General features: G+C 36.6%; 1 protein-coding gene across 3 annotated transcripts in view; it reads left to right on the forward strand.

Annotated features, from left to right (window-relative positions):
• Positions 1-20,362, forward strand: part of ZDHHC13 (zinc finger DHHC-type palmitoyltransferase 13) — a 44,911-nt gene that overhangs the window by 11,333 nt on the left and 13,216 nt on the right. For 2 of the 3 annotated variants that reach the window (XM_004369707.1, XM_023737739.1), the window contains exons 3-12: positions 2,124-2,246; positions 3,497-3,574; positions 5,300-5,444; positions 7,082-7,146; positions 7,824-7,986; positions 8,228-8,353; positions 11,475-11,608; positions 13,986-14,086; positions 19,278-19,402; positions 20,259-20,321. In XM_004369707.1, coding sequence (XP_004369764.1) covers positions 2,124-2,246; positions 3,497-3,574; positions 5,300-5,444; positions 7,082-7,146; positions 7,824-7,986; positions 8,228-8,353; positions 11,475-11,608; positions 13,986-14,086; positions 19,278-19,402; positions 20,259-20,321 — 1,123 coding nt within the window. The remainder of the gene's footprint in view (positions 1-2,123; positions 2,247-3,496; positions 3,575-5,299; positions 5,445-7,081; positions 7,147-7,823; positions 7,987-8,227; positions 8,354-11,474; positions 11,609-13,985; positions 14,087-19,277; positions 19,403-20,258; positions 20,322-20,362) is intronic. The other variant, XM_023737733.1, reaches the window with a different exon arrangement.

Here is a 20,362-nt window from a genome sequence, read left to right on the forward strand (position 1 = left end):
GGGGAGTTTGGATGTGTCCATGGGGCCTCCATGACCTTTCCTTGTACAGGTTGTGTTAGCTTCCCCTGTATTGTGTACTGTCTCACCCTTCACCCAAGATACCACTTGTCTATTGCCTTTTTAGTATTCCCCCCCCCCACCCCTCCCATCCCTGGATCATTTTCTATTTTTAGTAATCAAATCTAAATCTGCCAATCATTGCTTCTAGTCAGCATGAAAGAAAGTAGTGTAACTATAGCAACTTGACATAATTTCTATCAAAAGCAAAGCTGTTTGGTGATTAATTAGCCTATTTGGCCTTAACATAGCCTAACATCTGACTTACATTAGTTATAAAAAATATTGATAATTTGAGGATTCTAATTACTAATTTATATGATCTCTAGAAGCCCTGGGAACCACTGACTTAGATGAATATGATTTTATATTGTTTAAGTTTTTAATTTATGGGAGGATTAACATATTCTTAAGGTAGATACTTGCTTTAATTAGCATAGAAACATTTAAATGTTTCTCTGTTATCAGTAAAGCTCTGTTAAGATAAATGTGAGAAATTGGGCTATATTTAAGGGGAATCTCAGTAAAAAACTCCCATTTTATAGCTCTCCTAAAGTTTCCTTCAGGTCTTGAACCTTCTTAAGTGGTTATGAAGAGGACTTTAATTTTATTTGGGAAGGGCAAATGCGTGTGTGTGTGAGCTCCTATTATATTTCTCAGCTAAAGGGAGTGTTTCTTTTCCAGTAAAATGTTAAAGTTGACATTTAAAAATGAAGAGCATATGTGAGTGTGTGTGTCATTATTAACAATTTACCCTCATCAATATTTTACTTAGCATTGTCAAACAGGTATCTCTGCCTTAAAGACATAGACATGCCATAAGGACGCACGCACACGTGCACGTGCAGATTTTTTTGTCCAGGCAGAAATTATTCTAATTTAATAGTGTGGGAAACAGAGACAATCATACTATTTGGTCTGGTTTTAACCCTTGACATCTATTGAAACTTTCAGATCCCTCTAAATAGAAATAGGTTTCAAAGAAAGTGCTAAATGGTCTGTTGGGACTTAATGGTTTCTGTTGAAAATATTGCTAATTTAAAAAATTATTATAACATTAAAAAGAGGCATTTCTCTCCTCTTCTCTCAGATAGTCACTTAGTAATGACAGCTCTTCCTGTTAGCAATCTCTCAAATCCATCCCTCCTTTTCCATTCCTATTGCCTCTCTCTAACTTGAGGTTCTCATTGCCTCTTGCCTGTATTTATTGTAGTAACCTCTAAAGTGGTCTCTCAGTCTCTAGCCTCATCCTGTTCTAATCATCTTCATTACTGCCACTAATCTGATCTTTCTTAAAACTCAAAATCTGAGTACTTTCCTTTTTTAAAACCCTTCAGTTATTTCCCACTGAATTATAAAGTCTAAACTTCATAGCATGACATGGAAGCCCTTTGCAGTTCTAGCCTCATCTCTTGGCCATTCCCTCTCTTATGCTTTATGCTTCAGCAGTGCTAGATTGCTTATATTTCTCTGAACATCCATGCAGTTTCACACCTCTGATTTTTGTATCTGCTGTTCCTTCTGCCTGAAGTTGCCTTCATTCCTTTTGTCAGTCTAAACGACCTAGCTCATATATCATGTTTCTTCTTCAGGAGGGCCTCATCATTTCTTCCTTTACTATATCTCTACCACAACTGTACTCCATTGTTGAATTTATCCCAGACCTAGTTTGCTTTTAGTCTCTATCCCTTATTGTGAGGTCATTGCATAGGTTTGGTTTGATTCTGGGATAAAATTGTAGTCAGGAGTTGACATCATGCATTCCTGGCACATAGTAGGGGATCAAATGAAACTTTTTGAAGGAGAGCAAATGTGAGTATTAAAGTTCATTTAAGAAAATCAAATTTCACCCCAAATGGATTAATCTGGTCAATAAGTGAACCAGGTTTACTTGTGCTGTTTGGCTTTGTGTGTCCTCTTTGTGCAGGTCTTTGTTAATATATTTCTGTGTTAGCTGAAAGACAGATTGGATAAAGTAAAGATATGATTTTTAAGAGGAAGAAACTTTGGTATTTGAAATGATTTTAAATGGTATCAGTAATGCCTTTTTTTCCTCCTTATTTGAGATACGGGATTTTCGAACGATGCAAAGAATTGGTAGAAGCAGGATATGATGTCAGGCAACCAGACAAAGAAAATGTGTCGCTTCTTCATTGGGCTGCTATTAACAACAGGCTGGATCTTGTAAAGTAAGACGTGGTGTATGTGTGTTAAAGATATGAAGTGTGTATTTATAATCCTAGACCTCTCCTTCACTTGTCTTTTTTCTTCAAGTGCACATGTGAGTAATCAGCCATCTGTAGTTCTCTTTTGTGAGTGGCAAGCAGAAACATTCTGCTGCACACGTGTTAATCATAGAGTATAAAAGAACCTTAGTCTGGAAGTGAAACTGAACACTTTTGAAAAAGGAGAAGCAAAACATAGTAAGCTTTCTCAGTCGAAGAGAAAGTTTCATCTAGTGTAGAAGAAACATGGAAGGATTTTACATTGTAAGGTCAGGAGAATGGATGGGCAGGAGAATTTAACAACTTTTTTTTTTTTTTTTTAAACTAAATATGGAATATAGTTTTAAATGGACATGGATTATATCAAATACTTCTTCATAAAGCACTACTGCCTATCCACTGATAAGCTTTTGTTTCTTCATTTTATACCTCGGCATGAAACATGTACGTGTGTATGTGAATGTGTGTATGTTTCACATTATGTATATTCAAAATCCTTGAGGTTTGAAAAAATGAAAATTTACTAAAATTTAAAATATTCTAACACATTGCACTCACAGGCAAACTCCTTGTGGAAGTAACTGATGTATTGTTTAGACAATAGAATATATGAAGTACAACTTTGAAATAGTGAGACTAGTTCCTATAAATCGCGGAAGAAAACCAGTCTTGTTCTCTGGTCGGTTCACCTCATACGGTGCATCACATCTATGCCTTAAAAGTAGAGACCAAAACACTCAAAATGCTATCTTTTCTGGAAGGATTTTAAATATATTTTTTACTACTTACTTTGAGAATTCACTCGCACATAGTAATTCTAATTTTACACCTGTTACGTGACGTAATTTCACTCATCTCCTTCCAAGTTAAGCAGTAGAATGTCTGTAATCCTAAGCGTTTTGAATATAAACTCTTTCAAGACTGTTGTATTTAGAATATGTGGAGTAGTTATCATGTGTTTGGTATGTAAGTTATAATTGAATACTAAGTATAGCAGGAGTAATTACTTAAACGCTAAGAATGTTTCATCAGAAACTTATTTGATACTGTCTGGTGAATCTTCCTGACTTCTATAGTTCTAGGTGTTTCAGAAGTGTTGTTACTATAATTTCTGTTTTCCAACACATTTATTACTAAGAAAAACCAGCGTTTTCTTTCTCAGTGTGAATTTATTAGTTTGAAATCTTATTTTCATTTGTGTCTGTTTTTAACAGGTTTTATATTTCAAAAGGTGCTGTTGTAGATCAGCTGGGAGGAGATTTAAATTCAACTCCTCTTCACTGGGCCATCAGGTAAGGTTTCTTGCAACACTGAAATTGCGATTCAAAATCAAAAGGAACAGGTGCATTTTCTGAATGTTATAAATCAGTGTTTTCCAATAGAATTTTCTGTGATGATGGAAAGATCCTATTCTTCACTGATACGGTAGCCTCCAGCCACCTGTGAAATGTGGCTAGTGCACCTGAGGACTTTAATTTTAATTTTATTTCATTTTTATTTATTTAAATTTAAATAGCCAGTGCAGCTAGTGGCCACCATTTTGGACAGCACATTTATAGACAATTTGAAAGGCTTTCTTTTTTTTTTTCTCCCCTTCATTTAAAAAAACTACAGTTTTAAAGAGTCTCCAGAGATGATGTCTTTTGTACTTAATCAAGGGTTGTATTATGATTATCAGACTCAGATATCTATATTGTGCTTTCTTTTTTATAATCAGAAGAAGCATTTTTTATATTTGGTCAGTGAATAAAAGCAGTAGTTCAGTGAACTATAGACTCAATCAGTTCAGTTTTATAACAGATGAAAGCTTGAAAACTTTATACCTGTCATTTTATTTCAAAGAAGTGGATTCCCTCTCAAAGTAAATATGAAGTTTATGTCTTTTAGGGTCAAATGTCTTTTCAAAGCTGTTACAAGATAAACAGATTTTTAGTAGGTCAATTTACTAGAACATTTGTATTGTTCAGTCACTACCCTCTTTTCTCTGGTATGTATTGGCCATCTGAGGCTAAACTTAATAAGTGACTGTCTTTACCTTAATGACTTCTTCTTTTATTTTAATTCCGCCTTCTTTGGTTGGTGGGGTTGACATGAACCTGAAACTAAAGTGAATAATTCTTCATCTAAGACAAGGAGTTGAATTTTTTTCCCACAGCTGAGAATTTTTAAGAATCTGGAGTTAACATCACGTTTAAGCTATTGAGGTACAGAGCTTTACACGGAAAAAATCATAGGGAAGTTGAACTGTATTCATGTATAAGCATATGTATAGTTTCTAAGAATAATATTATCAGTGGGAACAGTGGTAGTTCAGTGGTTGAATTCTCACCTCCCATGTGGGAGACTCAGGTTCAATTCTTGGCCCATGTACCTCATGCACAGTACCATCCATCTGTCAGTGAAGACTTGCATGTTGCTATGATGCTGTACAGGTTTCAGTGGAGCTTCAAACTAAGACAGAATAGGAAGAAAGGCCTGGCAATCTGCTTCTGAAAATCAGCCAATGAAAACCCTGTGGATGTGATCTACTTCTGAAAATCAGCCAATGAAAACCCTCTGGATCACAACAGTCTGATCTGTAACCAATCACAGAGGTGGCACAGGACCAGGGCAGCGTTTCTTTTCCATTGTGCATGGGGTCGCCAGGTGTCAGGGGCCAACTTGATGGCAGCTAACAACAACAACGTATTGGCAGTCTGCATATCTGGCTTATGAAAATTTTGTATTTCAAAAATAGCCACAGTGAAGTCTAAGTGGTTTTGAAGTTTTTATTGTTAGCATTAGTCATATACATTTATTATTTACACGTAATTATCAAGTTTATCACCTGTACTCAAGAAGGACTGTCCAGATAATTATAAGTTTGAAGCATCTAAGTAAAAAACATTTGTAAATTCTCCTAGGAAATGCTGTATCCAAAATCCCTCATGTCTTAGTGATATCAGCTTCTCCCTCAGTTTTTTTTCTTTTTCTGCATTCTACAAAATACAGCGTAATTTTTTGTCTTTTATTTACAGACAAGGGCATTTACCTATGGTCATATTATTACTACAGCATGGTGCAGACCCTACTCTCATCGATGGAGAGGGATTCAGCAGCATCCATCTGGCAGTATTATTTCAACACATGCCTATTATAGCATATCTCATCTCAAAGGGACAGGTATGTTTTGAAATGTATCTTATACTCCAGCTTTTGTAAATCTAAAGAGTTTGGTAGATTACTATTCATAGTCTGTTGTCATTTTTAAAGTGGAAGTTACAGATACCCAGATTCCCACATGTTGCCTTCAGTAAGTATAGCTATTGAATACTGCTTTTTCAGCTTCATCGGGGGCAAAAAAGACAGGTCATTTAGCTCAGTAACATATAACTAGATGTTTCTAAAACTTGTAAGCCTGTAATAGTTTACCATGTGAGCCCAGCAATTTGTAGAGCTTTTCTAAAACAAGCCTTCAAAGCCTATATTTTTCTTCTGGTTGAATGTAGAAATGGTAGTCAGATCACTAAATTAACCCATCATTTGCTTTCATTATTTGAACCCAAATGGGAGGCCAATTTCAATGTATGCTTCTTATTGTTCTCTAAAGTAATTCCATGAAAAATGGCTCACCTTAAGAGGCATCCATTTATGGCACAGGTTAAATTATAGGTTATCGGCAGTGGGAGTTTCACTGTTAGCTGTACTTGCCTGGGATATACTTTCTGGTAACAGTAGTTTATGTATCAGCAGACTCTTGTAACAGGCAGGGAAGCATGTGTGTACAAATGCTGTTGGAATGATTGTGCCTCCTTTAAATAAGCACTTTCTCTCAGACTTCGCCAGTTCAAGTAGAATAATTATAACCTTCTGAGTCTCGTTTTGAAAAGATGTATGAGGAGGAGCCCTTTCTGCTTCTCATGGGCTCCTTTCCAAGTCATATTCCTCCAAGGCCCAAAGAATCTTGTCTTTTTCTTTGGCTTGGTTGGAACCATTATTGTACACCTCAAGCCTGGACCTACTTAATTAAAAGAAGTACATCCTCAAGGAGATAGGATTTCTGTTATTTCTGTACTCCAAAAAGTCAAAAAAGAATTTTTCATGTTTTATTATTTGAAACCAGGGCTTTGAACTGGTTATTTTCAGTTTGATCCCCTGCTAAGAATTTGTATTTCCACTCCTGGGTATACTGAATCAGAATCTACATTTTAACAAGATCTCTGGTATTTCTGCCCCAGATACACTGAATCTGAACCTATGTGTTAACAAAATCCCTGGAATGCAAATTCTTAGCAGGGGGTCGAACCAAAAATAACTGGTTCGAAGTCCTGTTTGAAACATAGTGTGACATGTCCAAAAATACAATGAATGGCCTCAGAAGGTAGGGAGTTCATTATTACTGAAAGTGTATAGGTAGAAGCTGGATAACTTTGTGTGAGAGATGATAGAGTGAATTAACGTGTCAGAGAAGGTCTAAACCAAATGACTTCTAAGCTCTTTCTAGTCTCATATATTTGGTGAAGGTTATTAACATTTTTCTTTTTTCTATAGCTCTCTTCCATTCCCATCATACCATGTTTTAAATCGTATGTTCAGATTTTCCCTTGAAAAATATTTTGTAGAAATCTACGGATTTTTACCCGTGGATGCGAAGCAGAGCATGCTTTTATTCAAATGATATTTGACTCTTCTTGTAAACACATTGATAGTACTGAGTGTATTGAAAAGGTACTTTGATTAAGGGAAGAAAAACAGCGTTTTGACTAAGTTTACAGCGCATAGCTGAAAAGTTGTGCTGATTGACTCTTCTTTTTGAACAGAGTGTGAATATGGCAGATTTAAATGGGCAAACACCTCTCATGTTATCAGCTCACAAAGTACTTGGGTAAGTGAATTTAACTGAATTGCCTGATTCGGATTCTTGGCTCCGACAGCTTCCTTTCTTTCTATGTAATTGAAGTATCTCAGTCTATGTGAGATGGCAGTACATTTTTAAGAACAAAATAAAGGTTTCCACCCTATGGACTGTGGTACAGATTTTTAATGTAGTTGTAGTTAAAAAAGCACCATTAAAATAAATTTTCTCTGATAGCTTTGGTGAAAAGTTTGAAAGCTACTGATGGAAAAAAAAAAATTCCTTACAGAACACATATCTCCGCAAATGTAATGTTGCACATTTAGTCATTAATTGGATAAATAACGCAGCATTTAGTATTGGCCAAAGTTAAATTTAGGATTAGAAAGAAAAATTGTTAACCAATAGAACAACAACATAGGAAAAAAAAAAAAAAAAGGAAAACCACAAGCACTTATTCCACTGTTGACATTAAAATTTTATTTAATCTGTATAGAAGCAGACTGTTATTTTATAGATGTGGCTTTTTTTTTTTTGATCTCCCATAACACGTAGAATAATACTTTTCACAAAGAAGTCCCTCAGTTATTCAGAATACTTGCTGATTGGTTAATTGATGCATTAGCTTAAAAGATTTATTATTTGCGTTGACCCCTCAAGTCCTCTTCTCTGTTAATGCTGCTTGGTGTTTTGTTGTTTTGAGACAGGCCAGAACCAACTGGATTTCTATTAAAGTTCAATCCTTCTCTCAGTGTGGTTGATAAAATACACCAAAACACTCCACTTCACTGGGCAGTTGCAGCAGGAAATGTTAATGCAGTTGACAAACTCTTGGAAGCTGGTTCTAGCCTGGATATCCAAAACGTTAAGGTATGGCTAGGTGTTTGTCTCCCTCAGCTTATTATATCTCCCGTTAGAAGATTTACAAAGTAACATAAAGATAAGCTGTGTGTTTGTTTTCAGTTCCCACAAGATAGATATAAATAATAATGGCTGGCTACTCTTTAATGTGTTGAGTCCATGATTCTGGTGAGTTTTAAAAGTTTCACATACATGATGTAGTGAAAATATTATTGAAGTTTCTTTCTCTCTCCCTCTTTTTTTTTTTAAGGGAGAAACGCCCCTTGATATGGCTCTACAAAACAAAAACCAGCTCATCATTCACATGCTAAAAACAGAAGCCAAAATGAGAGCCAACAAAAAGTTCAGACTTTGGAGGTGGCTACAGAAATGCGAGGTATTTTCACATGGGGCCTATTGTACGGGATATAAGAACCTTTTTGTATGTTTTTGTTTTTTAGGGCACCAGGGAAAACCAGGGAGTTGGTTTAGTGCTTCATTATAGCTGCTGATTATATCTTTCCCATGTACCCTTCAACCCAAAGTTAAAAATTGGGTGCTTTCATTGGCTATTGTTGGTCCTCAGCTAAATAGCTGTCAAACTGCATGTTGCCTTGTGAAAATTACAGAGTACTTCCACATTTATTCAGTGAATGAATTGAAATGAAAATGGTTTAGGTTCTTAGAAACGCAAAAGGAAACTTATTTTTACAAGGAATTTTATAGAAGCTTTTCTTAGCCTGTTGCTCATTGAATTTTTATTTTTTTCCAAAAGGAAAAATATTAACACTTAAAATGTTTTGTTAGAATCACGAGAAGTTAGACTTTAAAAATGACAATGTTGCAAACTTCAGGTATATAATATAGGTTATGTCACTTCATAAAATGAGACATCCGGAATTTTACTGGAAAGATGAAACTCAAATTTTATTCATTTTTTTAACTTAGCAATTTAAAGTGAACTGAACAATATGAAAAGTTAGGAAGTTCAACTGGTTCTCACGAATGGCTAGCAAAATCTAAGTCATAGTAGTCAATACAGTTCAAATTGTTAAAATGGAATATTGGATTGATTCCAGTATTTCAGATGTTTTCACACATGATAGCATTATCCTGTTGTCTAATAATTAGTCATTATATTTTCAGAGTAATTCTAAATTAGCAGACACCAGATTTCTACGCAGAGGGTCATGAATACTACACCTATTTTGCGTTTAGATATATTGAGGGAGAGAAAGAAGTAAGTTACTCCTCAGTCTCCTTTGCTAATATCTCCACTTCTCCCGACCTCTTATTGCTAGAGTGTACCAGGGTTTTGTCCTTGGACCTCTTTTCTGTCTAGTCACTCCCTTGGTGATCTCATTTAGATCCGTGGCTTTAAATGCCGTCTATATGTTGACAAGTTCAAAATTTATGTCTCTAATCCAGACTTTTCCAGACTCACATATCCAGACTCACTTGATTTATCCACTTCAGTGTCCAGTAAACATCTCCAACATAACATATTCAAAACTGAGCTCCTGAGCATCTCGCTGCTGCACCCCACAGCCTGCCCCACCTCAGTGAGTGGCATCTCTAGCTTTCCAGTGATCTTTGCCTTGTTTCTATCACACCACATATCCAGTTCACCAGAAAGACATGTTAGCTGACCCTGCCTTCAGAGTATATGAGAACCTGATCCTTTCTCATCACTCTACCAATACCCTTTTGGTCCAGCCACCATTCTCTCCCATCTGGATTACTGCATTTGCTTCCTGACAGATATCCCTGGCCCTTCTCTCACCCAGTCTCTTCTCAACACAGTAGCCAGATGAATTTTTTAAAAGTATAAGTCAAATCCTATCAGTTATCTCCTTAAGATCCTATATCTCCACATTTCACCCAGAGTAAAAGGCAAAGTCATCATAATGGCCTGCCAGGCTCTGTGTGATCCAGCTTTTTACACACTATAAAGTTCACTTACTGTGTTTGTCTGTCTTCCCTGCCAGAATTTAAGTTCCATCAGAGAAAGGCCTTAAATTCATTGATGTGTCCCAAGTGCCTAGAACAATGTCTGGTATATAGTATGCCCTCAAATATGTGTTGAATGAATAATGTGGCTCATCTACAGGAGTGTTACATTTGGGATTGGAATTTTGAGATCCATATTTAATTCTTATTTCAGTTGTGAGGTTGTGTTGCATGTAGGTTCTAAATTTACCTTTTTTTAAATCTGAAGTACATTTTGTGTCATCATGCACATTAGAATCGTGAGCATTTTCAAGATTTGATATCATTTGAAGTCGTCAATCCCCACAATATGGCTTAAAGAAGTAAAAATTTAAGAAGATAGGGCAAAGTATATTTTTCCTTTTTGCTATTCCAAAGAACTGCTTTGCTTTTGGGGTCATATATATTATAGTTAAGGGAATGCATTGCCCGAGTATGATGCCTGCCTTTCATGCAGATAGTCAGACTGTTGGTTCATAGAAGTTTCATTCTTTTAACTGTGCCAGAGTAAACCTGGGTCATTAGCATCCTGAGGACACATTTCAGTCTTTGACCGTGTGTGGCATTTGGCACCGAGAACAACTCCTTTCTTGAAACTCTCTTCCATTGGCTTCTCTGAAACCTTTCTTTCTGCTTGTTCTCATCCTGCCTTTCTGTTCCCTCTGTTTACTCTTTTCTTGGTTTCCGTTAGGTCCTTAGCTCCCCCACATCACCCCTCTAAGTGACCGTGTTGCCCAGGATTCTGCCTTTCTAGCTCTGCAGGCTGTCCTCAGTGTGTTGTCCACTCCTGGCTTTACCACCTATACACTGATAAACCCCAAGTCTCCTCCTCAGGGACAGACCTGCTTTTCTAACTGCCCCCTAGATATCTCTTAGATGTCCATAAACCTGTTGCTGTTGAATCCATTCCAATTCATAGTGCCCTATAGGATAGAGTAGAACTGCCCCATAGAGTTTCCAAGGAGTGGCTGGTGGATTTGAACTGCTGACCTTTTGGTTAGTAGCTGTAGCTCTTAACATGCCCAAGCTCAACTCATTTTTTGTGCAGACTTGTTCCTTCTAACCTTCTTTGTTTCCTATCTTAGGGCATGGCACCACGTGTGCCCAGGTTGGAACTCTTGTACTCCCTTCATTGAATCTTGGGTATATTGATTTTTGCATCTTCCCTTTAGCTTGCTTTATGCTTTCTGATACATAAGGCTGTTTGAAAGAAACGGTTTTTTAAAAATATCGGCATTCATCAGCACTTTTCTAAAAGGACCACAATTTCTTTGAGGGGAGAAAAGCAAAACAAAATATGTTTCAGCAACATTTTATAAAATGTAAAGCTTTTAAAAGATTGTTTCTGAAATTTGTAATTTCTCCAACTTCAGATTTATTGATGAGCAATTTTGACGAAAAACTCCTATGTTGGTTCTGTACTAATTGTTATTATATACTTAGGAAGTAGCTTTTCTATTGAACTAATTATTATTATATATTTAGGAGATACAATCCATAAAGCTCTAAAATTTTGAATCTCTTAATAGCTCCTCCTGCTGCTGATGCTTTCTATGATTACCATGTGGACTGTTGGATACATACTGGACTTCAATTCAGATTCTTGGCTTTTAAAAGGAACTCTTCTAGTAATATTGTTTTTTCTGACATCTTTGTTTCCAAGGTGTGTATATTAGTCTTTGCAAGGCTCGTTACTGCATTTCCAATTTGATTGCTGATTTCTATTGTTGATTAGCTGGAATCACATATTTTTATTGAGCTTGGAATGTTGCCACATAGCAAACTCCTCAGGGTTGATGGGAGGGAAGCGTTTTGGTACCATATGATTTGACTGAAAGCAAATTGGTCAACCCAGTAATTTGATTGAAATGACAATTGGGAGAAAATAAATGTCTTCAGTCACTTTTTGATTTGTTAATTTTGGTGAACATGGGGAGATTTTTGTAACCATTTTGCATCTCAGCATTTTTGCCCCTTTTCCAGAAGTTTGTTTTTTTTTTTAATTTTTTCCTTTTCTAAATTCAGTTTAAACTAGTAATTTTTTTCTTAATGTTTTCTAGTTAAGACAACATAATTAAATTGTGGGAGGTTATAAAATAGTAATCGTGGTATGATCCTGTTTTTAGGAAAATATTTACACTTGATTAGATATAATTACTTGTTAAGAGTCAGACTGCCTGTGTTCGATTCAGGTTTTACCACATAGCAGTATGAGCTTGAACAAATTACGTTACCTCTCTGTGCCTCAATTTCTTCATCTATAAAATGGGAATACTAATTGTGATAATGCCTACCTTATGGTTGAATGAGGTAATACACGTAAAATGCTTAGAACAGTGGCTAACACAGTTAGTACTCAATAGTCATCTCTCGCACCCCAGTTCTCCATCTCCTCTCATCCACTTCTTAATAAAATGGCATCTAGTTCCTCACATTAAAAAACGGGTGTCATCTTTGATTCTTCGTTTTCCTCACTTGCCACTTCCAGCCTATCACCAAGTCCTTCCTCTTCTCCCTCTACAATTTATTCTCACTTGATTGGCTTCTCTCCAGCTCCACAACTATCTCCCTAGACCAAGCTTCCTTACTGGTTTCCTGACTTGACTCTTATTCCCTTATAGTTTATCCCCACTTAGCAACCTTGGTGATCTTTTTAGAAGACAAATCAGCTTATGTCTTTTCTTCTGCTTAAAGCCCTCCAGTTGCTTTTCTTTTTTAAAAATTTCCAGTTAATTTTTTTCAAGCCAAGCTTCCTGCTTTGGTTATCTTCAGATTCGATGCCCACTTCTGATCCAATCAGTTATGTCGGGAGGTGGGTGGCCACAAGGCCACCCTCAGGGAAGGGCTTTGGGTGAGACAGATACTGCCTTAGACATTCACTCAATAAATTGGGATTGCAGTTTACAAATTAAATTCTTGTAAATTTAGTCACATCCTTGTGACTAATTAATTCCAAAGTACCAAAGAAGAAAATTATATTTCTGATCTTGTAAAGCAGAGGGACAGAACCACACAGGTCAGTTGCTTTTCATTGTACTCAGAATAAAACTTAAACTCTTTGCCATGGACTGGAAGAATTATGTGATTCATTCCTTTCCCCTCTGACTTCATCTCTCCCTCTCTTCCCTTCACTACACTCAGCCTTCTTTCTGTTTCTGGAACGTATCATGCTCTTCCCACCTGGGGCCTTGGCTCTTGCTTGTGCCTTTGTCTGAAGTGTTCTGACACCATATCTTTGTGTAGCTGGAGATGTCTTGTCATTCAGGCCTCAGTTCAAACATCACCTCCTTAGCAATGCCATCCTGATAATTATTTTTAAACCTTCATACCCATCATCCACTGTTCTGGTATAAATTTTAAATTATATTCATATATATGTTGACTATATTGAGTAGTATGAAAGACATATTTTTCAAAAGAAGCTACAGTAGTCAACATTTTGAGTAAGTTATACATGGACTTCAAGTTGCTTATTATATAAGTGAGATTTTTAGTGTTCTGATGGCTGGTGCGGCTTTTAGCACTTTACCTATCTTTTCATTATAGTGTCTACTTCTCAAGCTGGTTGCAGAATAAAAGTGCTTAAGATCGTGTGCACCTGTATGTTTCATAAATATTCTACTAGCTTCTAGAAGAGAACTTGTTAAAAGTGAAGGCAAATTTCCGAGTATTTGAATTTTTGCATAAGTATTTGGAAATATGATATGTCAAAAAAGAAATACAAATATGATATACCTGATTAGAAATGCAAAGGATTCATTAAAATATATAGTACATTATTGGGAATGAAAGAATGTATAAGCTAGTCATAAGAACTAGAACATACACTTCTTTAGTCATTGCTCTTCAGTTTTCTAATGTGTAAAATGGGGTTGATATGCAGAACCCCATTGCCACCTGGCAAGTGGCACATAGTAAGCACTCTGTAAGTGATAACTGTTGTTATTGTTACTGGTATTGCTTGGGGGAAATTAGAACTAAAATTAATATGAATCATACTTGTTTTCACTAATACCTTATGCTTATCCTTTTTCTTCTAGGTTGTTGATCGGATATAAGAGTCTTATATACTTACCAACAGTCTTTCTGCTAAGTTCTGTTTTTTGGATATTTATGACTTGGTTTGTCTTATTCTTTCCTCATATCCTTTCAGCTTAAATTTAGATGCATATCTCACTTTGCCTTTAAAAAGTAGTAATGCTGTTGCTGGGAATTTAGATACGGAAGAGAGCCAGGGACTCTATATTCATTTAATCTATATTCATTTAATGATTCTGGTTGAAGATGGTTAATGTTGAAAATCTACTTTTTTCTGGAAATAATCTCAGAGCATGCTATGGAAACAGAAGGTGTCCGGTATTTATAACTCATAGGAGGGGAACAGTAAAATGAGTTATTGTTTGACTTGGACCCATAAAAATTTCTGTGATTGTCTTGGCTCATTTCAAATCTTCTGGATACAAAGATGGCCTGTAGGGGAGGGACATTGGGGGAAATATGGCTTCTTCCTCATCAACAGCTCAGTGGCAGTGGTATTATCTAAGGCAGTGATCCTCAAACCTTTTTGAAGCTGTCCACAGTAGAAATAGATTTACATTGCCACCTCAAACATATGAAACAAGTTTCAGAAAACAATACCCATAGTATGTCTTCTGTACGTTATTTTTTATTTTATTTCATTTATTTTATCTTTCCTTTTTTAAAAATGCTGATTACAGCACACTTAACTGCTTTCATGCCCTACTCATGAATGACAGCCCATAGTTTAAAAATCTCATCTAAGGAATAGTTTTATGACTTGAGGATCAGGGCCTAGGCTCACTCAAGCTCAGCTTAGGAGTGTCTTGTGCTGTTAGGGTTGGCCAAGTCCAGTCACCTAGAAGTGGGGAGGGGGATTGCTTCTTAGCTTATAGCCATTTGTAGCTGCCATTAGGTGGGAGGCCATTTTTGATCTTCCACCTCTTTCTAGGTTCCGCTCTCCCCTCCCAAGGATTCTGGGAAGCCGTAGTAGCCTTACTTTGCTTATAGTGTGGAGCCCTGGTGGCGCAGTGGTTAAGAGCTCGGCTGCTAACCAAAAGGTCAGCAGTTTGAATCCATCAGCCGCTCCTTGGAAACCCTCTGGGACAGTTCTACTCTGTCCTGTAGGGTCACTATGAGTCGGAATCAGCTTGATAGCAACGGGTTTGGTTTTTTTGTTTGTTTTGCTTAAATAGTGTAGGGCAGGAATGAATGAGGTGGATAGAAATGTACTTTTAAGCTTATTCCTTTAACTTTATGTTATTTCTCTTTCTGGTAATGTCGTTTTTGAAAAGAAAGAAGAGGTGATGCATAAACTCATTTAATTCAAGAATTTTTTTAATAGGAAGTAATATAAAGTGAGGGGGACATGTAAGTTCTCAGAGTGCATAAATCTGCAATCCATTATAGCATGTTTTTGCTTTAATGCTGCTTTTCATTTTGAGGATTATCTTTTTTTTTTTTTTTTTTTCAGATTTCTGATAGCACACTGTGCCTCAGAGGGCATTTGGCTTTTTTCAAAAGATTTTATCACATCTTACTTTTGTCTCATAATTATTGATTTTGGTGTAGTTTTTTAAGCTCTGGCCTTAGTACCACCACTTAATGATGGCTTGGATGATATCATTTTATGATATAAAAATACTTTATTAAGTCATGAGTATATAAAATATCAGTACAGTATACACCGAAATTACTTGCAGAAGTTCCAAGGCCTATAAATTCTAGGATAATTGACATAATACTGAGAGGGGCTGGCTGGCATTTTGGTCTGCCAACCCATGTAGCAGTAAAGTAAACAGTTTTTTATATTGTGTTTATTGATGAGTTTTTAAAATTTGAGCAATTCACATTATTCCACATTTTGCACATAAAGTGAGATTGCTTTAATATTTGAGTTATTTCAAATTTGCAGAATCAAAATTGACAAAAATTTACTTCCACTGTAGGGGTCATAGGGTCACTATGAATTGGAATTGACACGACAGCAACAGGTTTTTTTTTTTTTTTTTTTTTTTTCAGTTTTGAAGTTTGAAAACCTCAGTTAACAGAATTTAGTATCCAGTTGAGTTTTAACTGGATGAAAGATACCTAGAAACTGAAATATTTGTGAAGATGCTATTACATCAGAAGAACTGACTTCCATAGCTAGATAGAATCTTAAGATGTTGGAGTTGACAAGATGGAATATTTTACTTGCACATACAACATAAAGCTATTTGATCCAGGCACCTGTTGGAACCTGCTGCTCGTGAGGGCTTGTGAGTCAGTAGGTGACATACTTCACCGTCACATAAATGTTTTCAAGCTGAGCATGAAATGCTGTTTGAACTGCCCTGTATTTCCTTCCTAGGCACATAGACGAGGCTTCTATCGGGCTGCCAAGACCTGCTCCCACAGCTGCCTGGTCTTTTATGGAAAGAGGTCTGGGGCACTGTGGAAGAGAGTACAGTCTTTGTAACCAGACAGAATAGGTTTGAGTCTTAGCTCTTTTTCTTACTAGTTGTGTACCATTGGGTAAATTATTTAATTTCATTGAGTCTCGGTTTTTCTATACACTGGGGGTAACAGTACCAAGCTCATGGTGTGGCTACAAGGATTATTATGCTATGCCGTCTGTAAAGTGCTGACCACAGTCCCTGTTTCATATTGGAATTCTATAAGTAATACCTATTTTATTGTTGTTGTATGCCATCGAGTCAATTCTGGCTCATAGTGACCCATATAGGACAGAGTAGAACTGCCCCATAGGATTTCCTAGGCTGTAATCTTTACAGGAGCAGATCCCTGGGTATTTTCTAATTTTATTATTAGTATATAATTATTATTAATTACTCTTAAGAAAAAATCTGTATAGGAGGCTGCATGTTGAAACTAATTTTAAGGTCAACTCTAGGTTGGCTCCTTCTCAGACATTCAGTTTCGTTGGGTGCCTCTTATATGTTCAGCAAGCAATGTATTTGGCTTTTATGAGGGGGAATTGAATGAAAGAGAATAGAACTTTACTGATGATGGTAGTAAGATGAAAACAAATGGTGAACCATTGAATGTTACATTTGTGATACTGGTTATAACTAACTGAGTTGAGTGTAAGAGGAGTAAATACATGTAAAGTCCTCTACTTGGTTTCAGAGAATCAGCTGTACAAGTGCATGTAATGATGAGATAGGACATATCTTCAGGTCAGATGAAAAAGAACCAGGAGCTTTGAATAAAGCCCAGTGCAGGCAGTAACATAGCTTTCAGCGAAGCCAACATGTTCTCAAATAGTATTATGAGGATTTGAATGTCCAGGCAAAGAGAAACAGCAAAACAGAAGTCTCACTGTCCCACTGGTTAGTACATACCTGGCATACATTTGCTCTGCTTTTAATTCTTTTGTCTTAAAAGAGAAGACAAACAAGAGCATATACAGAGGAAATGACCAGGAAATGTGTCATGTAAAGAACAGTGTTGCTGTTTATCCTGGAGGCATGATGATTGCCTTCTGATTTCAAGTGTTTATAATTTTATCACTTGGAAGCCAAAGCATTGTATATAATGAGCACTCAATAAACATTCATTGAACAAATGGGAGAATAAGTTGATGTAGTGTAGATCTATAGGCCATGTATAGTGTAGATCTAAAGGATCTAAGGAAACCCTGGTGGCATAGTGGTTAAGAGCTATGGCTGCTAACCAAAAGGTCAACAGTTCGAATCCACAAGCTGCTCCTTGGAAACCGTATGGTGCAGTTCTACTCTGTCCTATAGGGTCGCTATGAGTCGGAATCGACTCGACGGCAATGGGTTTGGCTTTTTTAAGAGGATCTAAAGAATGAAAACCAGTTGTTTGAAGTTATAGAATGGTAAATTTTAGCTCCATATTGAGACACTTAACTGGAAAAGGGCCACAAGCTAAATGGGGAGGCTGACATGTCTAGAAGTAACTGTAAGTGCCATAGAAAAAGCACTTGAGTTCAGGGAAGGGAGAGATCCTTCTCTGTAGGGGATTTAGAAAAGACCTACAAGGGTAGGGGAGAGTGTAAGTTAGGCCTTGAACATCCTAAAAGAATCAGAACTAGATGGGGGGAGGTAGGGAGCGTTTCAGGTCAAAGACAACCGCTCAAGTAAGGGCACAAAAGCAAGGAATGGGGCAATCCAGTTTATTTGGAGAGAGGGGATCCGTTGATTCTTCTTGGATTTTATTTTATTTTTAAAGTTATTCAGAATAGGAGCCCAAATATCAGTCAGCTCACAGCTTAATATGCAGGATCATCCTATGATTCAGCTGAATATATTTTTGAGAACTTGTCATGTGTGTTGATAAGGATTTTATGGGAAAAAAATGAAGAATCTGATTCTGTAGGTGTGGAGTGGGGCATGAAGTTCTGCCTTTCTAATGAGCTCCCAGGAGATGTTGATGCTACTGGTTGATGGACTACACTTTAAGTAGCAAGGGTTTAGAGTCTTTTTTATGGCCACCTCTTCCGCTTCAAAGTTTGGCACAAGAGAGCTTTGAAGTAGCTCATTGGTGGCTTTATTCAGAAGCTCAAAGAGTAGCTTCTCATTTTATCTACTCTGTCAAGAAGGATTTAAATTGGGCAAGAAAAATTGGTTTACCGTTATTGTACATTCACTTGTCTTTACCTGCAGCAAAATTTTACTTTTTATAAAAAGAATTTGTACCACTTTAAACATTTCAAAGCAGATAATGTTTATCTTTGAAACACTTTTTATCTTAGTTTATCCATAACATCCGCCTTTTCCAAATACTACTTGATTTGTAATTACTTTGCAAGGAGAGCAGTTCCTTTTGTTTGTTTCTAAATTAACTCAGCCTAATAAAATTATAAGGATTAGTTAATAAACTTTCCGGTAGGAAATTTTTGCAAGCATTTATCTAATCTATAGGGAAATCATTTTAGTTGAAATTTCTGAACTAAGAGGTTTGTTTCTGTAGATGATTTAGACAAAATTATCAGAAAATATTTTCCCAGATATTCACAGGATAACCACAATAGATTAATTTATTTGGCTTTTGAATATTTTTCAATTTTCAGAATGCTCCTCATAAATTGCAACTATTCCTGTCAATACTTAATATTAGTTTCCAGCAATGAGGAGGAATTTCTTACTAGCCAACTAGGAACAAATTCCTGTAGAATTAGAACATAGAATGGGGCCAGGCTTGGAGCAGCGGTGTGTGTATGTAAGGGAATATGGGAATAGAATGCAGAGAAGAGAGATTCTTAGGCACCAATGATGAATTTTCCTTATATCATAATTATGCTATGCTTAATGGAAGTTTAGTATGTTCTTTAACTTGGCCTTAACATTTAGCAGGCACCCCTTTCTACTTCACTTTCATTCTAAGCGTGGTCGCCTTCCTCTACTTTTTCTACAAGACTTGGGCGACTGATCCAGGCTACATGAAGTCTTCTGAAGAAGAAAGGAACACGGTGAGCTTCGTTGTAATGTTATTGATGTTTTTTAAATAGGAGGGTTTGTAAGCTTCACAAGGTCAGGACCCATGTGGGTTTTGTCATGGCCACATCTCCAAGGCCTGATACCTTAATAGATGCACCATAAATGTGGGATGGTTTCAACAAATACGAGATTTCTCCACTGTTAACACTTTTCATTTATTTTTACAAAATGTTTTATCTTCTATTAAGGTAATACCTCACCAAGAGTAATTTCTGTTAGTGGATATGGTTTCCTACTTCTTTATGATAACATTTAAATAATGGCCATTAACTTAAATTCCACCATTTAATATATGGAGGGTAACTAGGTCAGGGGGAGGTCTTTCTCCTTTATTGACTGAGAGTATGACCCTCAAATGTGAAGCTGTCAAATGACATGGTTTGTTTTCCATTGCTTGCGAGTCTGGAAGTTGTGGAGAATATCATCTTCTTTACCTAAAGCCAAGGTTCCTGGGGGAAGGAAGAGGCTCAACTCTTGGTGCTTGTAACCATCAGTTTTGATATATGCTGGTGGTTTTTGTTTCTTTTTTAATGAGTGTGTGTGTATTTCTTTAGCAGATGGGAAAGTGAACTGGTAGGTGATTGCCACTCGCAAAGAGAAAGGGTGGTTTTGTAATTTTTGTGCATTCTAATTTATTGACTGTGGTTAAAAATGTGGCCTTGAAAAGTCACATTATTTCAAGCACAGAATGATTTGGTGGCAAGTATTCTAGATTGCTTTCCTAGCTACCTCAGTGTGGAGAGAGAGAGCTGTGAGAATGGTATAATACCATGCGTAATACTTTACCCAATAAGATGCAACTGCAAGGTCAAACTTCATGTCTTTCAGAATATCATTACCCTTGCAGAAACTGGCTGTCTGGACTTCAGAGCATTTTGTACATCGTGTCTTGTGAGTGTGTCTTTTCTGTATTATTATTATTCTTTCCACAG

The sequence above is a fragment of the Trichechus manatus genome, unplaced genomic scaffold (genome assembly GCF_000243295.1).
Source record: "Trichechus manatus latirostris isolate Lorelei unplaced genomic scaffold, TriManLat1.0 scaffold00006, whole genome shotgun sequence".
Classification (NCBI taxonomy): Eukaryota; Metazoa; Chordata; class Mammalia; order Sirenia; family Trichechidae; genus Trichechus; species Trichechus manatus.